Source organism: Octopus sinensis, linkage group LG5 (genome assembly GCF_006345805.1).
Source record: "Octopus sinensis linkage group LG5, ASM634580v1, whole genome shotgun sequence".
NCBI classification, from domain to species: Eukaryota; Metazoa; Mollusca; class Cephalopoda; order Octopoda; family Octopodidae; genus Octopus; species Octopus sinensis.
Window position 1 is genome coordinate 133,491,551 of NC_043001.1, and position 10,639 is coordinate 133,502,189.

The following is a 10,639-nucleotide window of genomic DNA, read 5'->3' on the forward strand; positions in this document are numbered from 1 at the left end:
GTGAGGTTGTGAGCTCGAATCCCGGACCGGGTTGCGTGTTGTGTTCTTGAGCAAGACACTTTATTTCACGTTGCTCCAGTTCACTCAGCTGTAGAAATGAGTTGCGACGTCACAGGTGCCAAGCTGTATCGGCCCTTGCCTTTCCCTTGGACAACATCGGTGACGTGGAGAGGGGAGGCCGGTATGCATGGGCGACTGCTGGTCTTCCATAAAACAACCTTGCCCAGACTTGTACATCAGAGGGTAACTCTCTAGGTGCAAACCCATGGTCAGTGTCTGACCGAGGGGTCTACCATGATGTGAAACACGCCGAAAAGGTACCAACTGTATTTACCGTATTACGGTAGGCAGTGGCATGTCGGTACCGGGTAGATATGTTACTAGTGGTAATATAACATAATTATGAAATATAAATTGATTCACTCAGCTAGTCTGTTAAGTTTGATGGATACAAATAAAAGAGAAAGTGTAGATAGTTATAAGAGCTACGAAGTCTTGTTTGTGGATTTTGTTATTTACTAGGGCGTGTGTTTTGATGCATAGAATTGGTAATATTACTGTAATTCATTGTGTTTTTGTTTTTATTCTCTTAGAGATCAGTTGGTTTTCTGCTGCTGATATGGTACCGTAAATCCTCGAGTATAATCCGCATTTTTTTCCCCAAATTTAAAGGTCAAATTCCCTAGTGCATACTATATACGAGGTTAAAAATGAAAAATGTTTTCTAAGCAATGTCCGAGTATCTATTTGATGTCCGGCAATGTTTATTCAGACGCATTTTTTTTATGTCGGGCGCGAAAATACCTTAAGCTAAGCCTGAAAGCAATGAAGTCATAAAAGAATCATACATAACTTGCAGTAAGCAACATTTATTAAAATAAAAGTATTCAGAACACAGAATAACATGTAACAAAAACAATTTGCAAACATATTTACATTCCCATATAACAGTTAAAAACATCACCATTATTGTATTACGCATGTGCGTAAGTGTTTGTTCGACTAGGTACTGCTGGCTTAATTACGCACGAATTGTGCTCAATAATTTAGTGCTAAATAGTTCATCCTGCTGTTTGTATTGGCAGTTTGCATCATTATCGTGGCAAACAATAGATACTTAATTAAATACCAGTATTAAATGTTTGAACTACTGTGGGTCTTTACTAGGGTTTTTTATAAGCGGGACTTAAACCTGTACACTAATCTCCAGTAAAACAATTTATACATTACATGCCCATAAAATACCTCGTAGATCTTATCCAGCTATGTTTAAACTTGAAGTTATATCATATGCTGAAGAGCATGGCAATAGAGCTACCAGAAGAAAATTTGATGTTGACGAAAGCAATGTCAGGTTATGGAGAAGAAATAAAGATGAAATTAAACAGATACCAAAGATAAAGAAGGCAAGAAGGCAATAATAAAGGACGTTACAGTATACATTTTTACAAACCAAGGACGTTATACAGACCTCCTTGACTCAAGTTAGAGAAGGGGTGCGTATTATACACAAGGTTTAGGTTTTTCAGAGGTACAGCCTCCTAAAAATCCCCTGCGTATTATACTCAAAAGCGGACAATACTCGAGGATTTACAGTACTTCGGATTCTAGCTAGAATTTCAGCCCCTCAAAAGTAGTACCCATGTAATAGTCGACCCCATAAACTTGACCTCAAAAGATGGTCTAAAAAATTCGACTTGTACACGAGTATATACGATATAGTCTGGCTGTACTGGTGGGACTATTCTTTACTGAGGAGGTCATATAAGATCGAAACATACTGCCATAAATCATATTAACATCGCACTATTTTATTTTAAAACTGAATTTGAATTAATTTAAATTAATTTTTAATGAAATTTTTATTTGAATTCAAATTTCGGAATTATCTCCCTTACTTTACTTGGCCAAAATTAATTAAGTTTATTTACTTTTTTATCCTCACTATGAATATAATTTTAATTAATTTCAATTTCATTGTCTCAGTAGATTAAGCAATATATTGGCAGTGCCATCAAAATTATCTGGTACTTCTTAATATGCTGTTTAAGGAATATTTCACAAGTTATGAAGTTATGACTAAATAGTCCCCCACAGAAACATTTTTTTTTATAAACGGATAACAACTGCATTTCAAAAATATTTTATGTATGAAAAAATACAAATTACCGTATTTGACGGCATATTAGACGCACCCTCATTTCAGCAGGTCAAATTCAGGAAAAAAGTTTTAAGTGTATTTAAGCATATATCGTTGAAAGCAGTCTAGCAGCACATTACAAAAGCAGAAAACATTGCTGTATAAAAGCAAGCATACAAAAGGAAAGCATACAAATTACAATAGTAATCGTCTTTAATCATCTTTTTAACCAGAAAACTCTTCATCATCTTCTACACCAGAAGAGTCTTCATCATCTTCAAAACAAGGAATCTCTTCATCACTACAGCTGAAATCACTGTCTTCAAATAATGCATCATCTTCTGTGCCATCAAGGGCATTGCTAATGCCACACTTCTTAAAAGCCTAAAAATATCATTAAGGCGTTAGCGTAGGTAGAAATACTTATCGTAAGCTAGGTTAGTGAGCGTCTGGGAGAAGATTAGCCTACGGGAGGGTCTTGACTTCGCATATTAGACGCAGGGCGATTTTTTGAGCCAAATTGTTTGGAAAAAAGTGCGTCCTATATGCCGTCAAATACGGTAGTTTTGGTCAGATCAAATAACATTTCTAAACTCACCTTCTGAGCTGTTTGTCAACAATGGAACAAGTAAGACAATAAGGAGATGCAGAAATGCCATTTTCCCCTGAAAATAACGATTGGAATAATCCATGATTAAAACATTGGCATCTTAGTAAACAAATATATGAAGAGATATCTGCATGTGATTTAGTGTCGTGAGTACGTAAGCCCCATGAGTGCCGCAAACACATAACCCAAAAGCTAAATAAATACGGATGTGACTCCGGATTTTTGTATATCCGTGATCCGTGTTGCATTTCTTTAGTGGCGTTGTTTTGTCGTTTTAATAAATTATTCAAAGAAATAGATAAAATGTCACAAAGAATTTATTTAAAAAACACATTATAAAAGGGGGAGTTAACAAAATATGCAAAACAATCTGAACATAAAATATAGAAATATTGATTTTTATCAATACTGATATCAAATGACCATATTTCAGTGCACTTACAATATTATCAAGGGAATTTTACGAAATATTCTTCCGAGCAAATATTTTTTAAAGATTGTTGCAATTATAAGGAGCAAAATGTGACAACATATTTTGTAAGATTAGTGTTTCACTCAGAATATATTGCGTACTAAGTGTGGTGGCAGTGAGGTCTTGATGTGTGGTGGCGGTGTCTATTGTAGCAGTAAGAACATACTGTGGAGGCGCAATGGCCCAGTGGTTAGGGCAGCGGACTCGCGGTCGTAGGATCGCGGTTTCGATTCCCAGACCGGGCGTTGTGAGTGTTTATTGAGCGAAAACACCTAAAGTTCCACGAGGCCCCGGCAGGGATGGTGGTGATCCCTGCTGTACTCTTTCACCACAACTTTCTCTCACTCTTACTTCCTGTTTCTCTTGTACCTGTATTTCAAGGGGCCGGCCTTGTCACTCTCTGTGTCACGCTGAATATCCCCGAGAACAACGTTAAGGGTACACGTGTCTGTGGAGTGCTCAACCACTTACACGTTAATTTCACGAGCAGGCTGTTCCGTTGATCGGATGAACCGGAAGCCTCGTCGTCGTAACCGACGGAGTGCTTCCATAAGAACATACAGTATGGTGGTGCAGCGTGGCAGCGAGGACACGCCGTGTATAATTAACGTGTGAAAATATTCACACCCAGTTAAACAATATATTGTGCAGCTGGTAATTTGATTTCAAGGAACAATAACCGTAATAATAGTAATTTAGAAAATGCTAATTGAAATAGATTCGCAAGCCTACAAAATATTCGTTGGGATTCAACGACAGTTATCTCTCCTGATCGAACATTCTCGAACAATCTAGAATATTCCAGAAAATTCCAGGCCAACATGTTTCACTCCCACTTTGCTAATTTACTCGGCATATCTTGAAAATAACACGCAGGAGGTCGCTAGTAGCACATCGCCTATTTAAGCGTACATTCCCGCTTAAATTAGTCTCTCTTCTCTAACTGCTTCTTCGAGATGCGACAAGGTCCAGCGGGACCACGAGAGATCCAAGTGCATGAATTCGATATTTAATTTCCTATCAGTAGCTCGTCATGGTATTATGCGTCTAGTGCCTGTGGGAAGTAAATCTTGTAGCTTGCTTTATTTCTATTTACTCGAAGTTATCTGTTTCTTTATTGCCCACGAGGGGCTAAACATAGAGGGGACAAACAAGGACAGACAAAGGGATTAAGTAGATTGCATCGACCCCAGTGCGTAACTGGTACTTAATTTATCGACCCCGAAAGGATGAAAGGCAAAGTCGACCTCGGCGGAATTTGAACTCAGAACGCAACGACAGACGCAATACCTATTTCTTTATTACCCACAAGGGTCTAAACACAGAGGGGACAAACAAGGACAGACATAGGTATTAAGTCGATTACATCGACCCCAGTGCGTAACTGGTACTTAATTTATCGACCCCGAAAGGATGAAAGGCAAAGTCGACCTCGGCGGAATTTGAATTCAGAACGCAACGACAGACGCAATACCTATTTCTTTACTACCCACAAGGGGCTAAACACAGAGGGGACAAACAAGGACAGACAAATGGATTAAGTCGATTACATCGACCCCAGTGCGTAACTGGTACTTAATTTATCGACCCCGAAAGGATGAAAGGCAAAGTCGACCTCGGCGGAATTTGAACTCAGAACGCAACGACAGACGCAATACCTATTTCTTTACTACCTACAAGGGGCTAAACACAGAGGGGACAAACAAGGACAGACATAGGTATTAAGTCGTTTACATCGACCCCAGTGCGTAACTGGTACTTAATTTATCGACCCCGAAAGGATGAAAGGCAAAGTCGACCTCGGCGGAATTTGAACTCAGAACGCAACGACAGACGAAATACCGCTAAGCATTTCGCCCGGTGTGCTAACGTTTCTGCCAGCTCGCCGCCTTGAAATACCTCTGTGCAGTGAATTACTCGAAGTTATCATGGAACATGGCAAGTTGTTCAAAACCTTTCTTCTTCCAAGAAATCATTATTGAACATTGTATACTCACCCTACGCTTTCACGCGCCTGAATAAAACTTTGAATGTGAAGTTAGTCGCACATAACCAGTGTTCTCGTAATTCACTGCACAGAGGTATTTCATGGTTATTGGATTAATATATTGGATTATATAGGCGCAGGAGTGGCTGTGTGGTAAGTAGCTTGCTAACCAACCACATGGTTGCGGGTTCAGTCCCACTGCGTGGCATCCTGGGCAAGTGTCTTCTGCTATAGCACCGGGCCGACCAATGCCTTGTGAGTGGATTTGGTAGACGGAAACTGAAAGAAGCCTGTCGTATATATGTATATATATATGTGTGTGTGTGTGTGTGTGTTTGTGTGTTTGTGTTTGTCCCCCTAGCATTGCTTGACAATCGATGCTGGTGTGTTTACTTAACGCCACTTAACGGTTCGAGAAAAGAGGCCGATAGAATAAGTACTGGGCTTACAAAAGAATAAGTCCTGGGATCGATTTGCTCGACTAAAAAGGCGGTGCTCCAGCATGGCCGCAGTCAAATGACTGAAACAAGTAAAAGAGTAAAAAGAGTAAAAAGAGAGAGTAATGATTCAGTCCAATTATTAAAGTGCTGACGTTTTTACTAGCGACTTCCCACGCTAACGTAACAATGACTGGTATGGCAAGGAAGAGGGAAGGGGAGAGAAGACATGTGTCAGTAAAAAAAATTAATTAGTTCGTTAATTAGGAGTAATTGCTCAACATGCAGGTTATCGTTGGTGTTGGCGTTGTAATCATTGTTATTGCTAATACGGTTATTGTTATCATTGTTCTTTTATCTTTTACCTGTTTCAGCCATTAGACTGCAGCCATATTTGGGCACCACCACCTTGAGGAATTTTAGTCGAGTGAATCAGTATACTGATATATTTTGTTTATATTGTATTATTGTATTAATGTGTATATATATATGTGTAGAATTATGAGTGTCTATGCACACATTTTTATATTTTATATTTTTATATTTATATGTAAATTTTTCTCACACTTATATTAAATTCTCTGAAGAGGCCGTGAGACTTCCTTGTTAATGTCTCATTTATACCTGCTTTATATGGCTAATAGGTTAAATGAGACATACTTGTCTTCACGGCCGAAACAGCTGTCAGACATGATGTAATTGTATTTTGTATTTTATATTTCTATTTTCATGTCTAGTTATATTTGCAATATATTATGTATAATGTTATTGCTGTTATGTAATGGTGTAATAAAGTATTGATTGGGTATTATCTGATGGTTGATGATTGATTGATTTAAGTATGTTTCTCCATTTTCTCATTTGGTATTATTAATTTACGGTAATAATTTTACCCTTGCCCACATAATACAGTAAATGAATTAATTGCACCGGAATTTTTAACATTTATGTATTAGTCTTGTTGGGTACCTCTCTAGCAGTATATTGGATATATGTTATCCCATTGAGGGTTGAATTTACAACCCCTATCTCATTTTATATATATATATATATATATATATATATATATATATATATAATATATATATATATATATATATATATACATATATATATATGAAAGCCTAAAATTTTTCATTAAATCCATTAAAATATTAATAATAAATATTATTTCCTAGTCTAGGAACAACAAAACAAGCGTAAAATAGCAAAAAAGCATATACAAGGGTATTTGAACTTAAGACGGGCTGTGATTGGTGCAATGGAGAGAGATGGCGAATTTCAGCTTTCTATTTTGTAATCTGGCCTGTCTAACAGTAACAATCTTTATTTTTTAAAATCTAAAGTGTTATTGCTTAACAGTTGTCCTTGTTATTAATAGACTACTGTAATATGTGGGATGTTAACAGTACAGGGAGGGTTTTAAAAGTCCAAATACGCGTGAAAAAAAACCCTGTAAATATGGTGTCCCTACTTCGCGGAAACTCAATTATCGTGGCCGGTCTCGGAACCAATCTAGCGCGATAAACGCGAATAAATCACTGTATTTATTCTCTGCCCTTATTAATACTGGAATGCATCTTAAAAGAAAAATCACAATTGCTGCAGCTATTCTTGTGTTTTTTGTTGCGTGGCCTGAGCGTGAGACATAAGATTTCGAACGCGACTGTAATTGTATTCAAGGATTTTTTAATGTGTATGCCTATCTGTGTGAATGTGTGTGTGTGTGTGTGTGTTTAAATTCTGTCGAGAACGACTTTTCCTTCATCCTGTAGGAGGTTGATGAAATAAATACCAGTTACGCACTGGTGTCGATGTAATCGACTAGTCTCCTACCCCAAAATATCACATTTTATAGAAAGGACAACAAATGACATAATAATAATATTGATGTCATTTACATTATTTACATTTGACGGATATTTGTCCTCATCTTGTTTGTTGTTAATACAACGTTTCGGCTGATATACCCTCCAGCCTTCATCAGGTGTCTTGGGGAAATTTCGAACCTGGGTTCTCATTCCTGAATTAATTTTCGATGTTGTTGTTATTATCATTCAGATCACTGCCGGGAATCGAACACGGAATTTCGGAGTTAGTAGCTTGCGCTCTTAACTACTACGCCATATGCCCACAAACAAATGGCGTAGTGGTTAAGAATAATAAAAACAACAACATCGAAAAATACCTTAGAAATGAGAACCCAGTTTCGAAATTTCCCCCAAGACACCTGACGAAGGCTGGAGAATATATCAGCCGAGACGTTGTGTTAACAACAAACAATATGAAGACAAATATCCCTCAAATTTAAATAATATAAATAATGTACATAATTCCTCAGCTCTTAAATATAGAACTGTATTAATAATAATAATTTTTTCTGGAAGATCGAATGTGTTAAATAAATGATATTTTTGAAATATTGTAGAAATGGGGATTACCTGAGTACCTATCATAATCGGAGCCATCTGGATCAATCGTTTGGAAAGGTGAAGAGAGAAATCAGCTGCTTTAAAGTGAAGCTTCTTTGGTAAGCCAATTGAATATTTAATCTATTCGGTGTGTATAGTATGCTTATATATAGTCTGTAAAATAACACCCGAAATAAAATTATATACCCCGAAGATAAAAGGAAAATACCTGTTTACCTGCATATTCATCTTTATACACCCACATACGCACTTATACACATGCGTGTGTATGTATGTATGTGTGTGTGTGTGTGTATGTATGTGTGTGTGTGTGTATGCTTATTTGTGTACAAGTGGGTATGCATGTGTGTGTGTGTGTGCGTGTGTGTGTGTGTGTGTGTGTGTGTGTGTAACGGCATATTGATTTCTAACGATAAAGTTTTTAGGAAGGCTACAATGCTCCTTCTTGTTCGATGGTCACCATTTGTTGCGGTTGAAATTGATTTGGTAAACAATGTTATGGAATGACGATGCCAGCTGTTGTGAGGTTAAACACTTTTGTTATGGTAGCATGTTGTCAGATGTGAAGTTGTAATATGTGAAAGATGCACAGTTTTAAGGAAATATTTATTTAAAGTTACGTTACAAATACCTTGCATCGACGAGCAGGTCTTGATACGTCCAAAGTCGACCTCGGCGGAATTTGAACTCAGAACATGAGGACGGACGAAATGCCGCTAGGTATTTTGTCCGGCGTGCAAACATACTGATTTGTGAGAGGATTTGGTAGACTGATTATTATTATTATTATCATTTATCGTCCTTTCTAAAAGACGGCGTGCTGGCAGAATCGTTAACCGTCCTTACGTTCTAAGTTTTAATTCTGTCGAGGTCGATTTTTCCTTTCATCCTGTCGAATTCGATGAAATAAATACCAGTTACGCACTGGTGTCGATGTAATCGACTAGTCCCCTCCCCCAAAATTTTACATTTTATAGAAAGGACAACAAATGACATAATAATAATGATATCATTTACATTATTTACATTTGACGGATATTTGTCCTCATCTTGTTTGTTGTTAATACAACGTTTCGGCTGATATACCCTCCAGCCTTCATCAGGTGTCTTGGGCAAATTTCGAACCTGGGTTCTCATTCCTAAAGTATTTTTCGATGTTGTTGTTATTATCATTCAGGTCACTGCCGGGAATCGAACTCGGAATCTTGGGGTTAATAGCCCGCGCTCTTAACTACTACGCCATATGCCCACAAACATATGGCGTAGTGGTTAAGAATAATAAAAACAACAACATCGAAAAATACATCAGGAATGAGAACCCAGGTTCGAAATTTCCCCCAAGACACCTGACGAAGGCTGGAGAATATATCAGCCGAGACGTTGTGTTAACAACAAACAATATGAAGACAAATATCCCTCAAATTTAAATAATATAAATAATGTACATAATTCCTCAGCTCTTAAATATAGAACTGTATTAATAATAATAATTTTTTCTGGAAGATCGAATGTGTTAAATAAATGATATTTTTGAAATATTGTAGAAATGGGGATTACCTGAGTACCTATCATAATCGGAGCCATCTGGATCAATCGTTTGGAAAGGTGAAGAGAGAAATCAGCTGCTTTAAAGTGAAGCTTCTTTGGTAAGCCAATTGAATATTCGGTGAGTATAGTATGCTTATATATAGTCTGTAAAAATAACACCCGAAATAAAATTATATACCCCGAAGATAAAAGAAAAATACCTGTTTATCTGCATATTTATCTTTATACACCCACATACGCACTTATACACATGTGTGTGTATGCTTATTTGTGTACAAGTGGGTATGCATGTGTGTGTGTGATAGTCTTGTTCTTGAATATAATTATATACATATTGAAACTAGACACGTGCATTCAGGTTCTACGACTTAAGGTACGCTTGTTAACTAGTTATATAATTCATTCTTGTCAAAACATTACAAACAAACCGATTTGTTAAGATTGTACTGCGACATCATATGACACGTCATTCCAATTATGTGGAGTGAATGTCTTTTACAAAACCACTACGACACGATTCTTATAAATATTCGAGTGTTTAATGTATTTCTGAAGGGCATCATCCCATTGTACAATATATTATCTAGTGTATATAAATTACAGTATGTGTGCGTATATTGACCATAGGGCGCAGCAGTGGCTGTGTGGTAAAAAGCTTGCTTCCCAACCACATAATTCTGGGTTCAGTCCCACTGCGTGGCACCTTCAGCAAGTGTCTTCTACTATAGCCTCGGGCCGACTAAAGCCTTGAGATTGGATCTGGTAGACGACGGAAACTGAAAGAAGCCCGTCGTATATATATATATATATATATAAATATACAGAGAGAGATGGAGAGAGATGGAGAGAGAGAGAGAGAGAAAGAGATAGATAGATAGATAGATAGATAGATAGATAGATAGATAGATAGATAGATAGATAGATAGATAAAACTTACTTGGAAGAGAATGCGTAGCGTTCAATCATATAATATACATATTTATATATATATATACATATATATATATATATAT

At 37.1% G+C, this 10,639-nt stretch overlaps 1 protein-coding gene across 2 annotated transcripts in view; it reads right to left on the reverse strand.

The window, feature by feature from the left end:
- Positions 1–9,770, reverse strand: part of LOC115212357 (chitinase-3-like protein 1) — a 58,185-nt gene extending 48,415 nt beyond the window's left edge. Inside the window, exons 1-3 of one of the 2 annotated variants that reach the window (XM_029781229.2) lie at positions 9,636–9,744; positions 8,088–8,231; positions 2,739–2,805 (exon numbers count right to left, since the gene is read on the reverse strand). In XM_029781229.2, coding sequence (XP_029637089.1) covers positions 2,739–2,805; positions 8,088–8,114 — 94 coding nt within the window. In that variant the 5' untranslated portion in view covers positions 8,115–8,231; positions 9,636–9,744. Of the gene's footprint in view, positions 1–2,738; positions 2,806–8,087; positions 8,232–9,635 lie in introns of both variants that reach the window. The other variant, XM_036503091.1, reaches the window with a different exon arrangement.
- Positions 9,771–10,639: the final 869 nt, after the last annotated feature.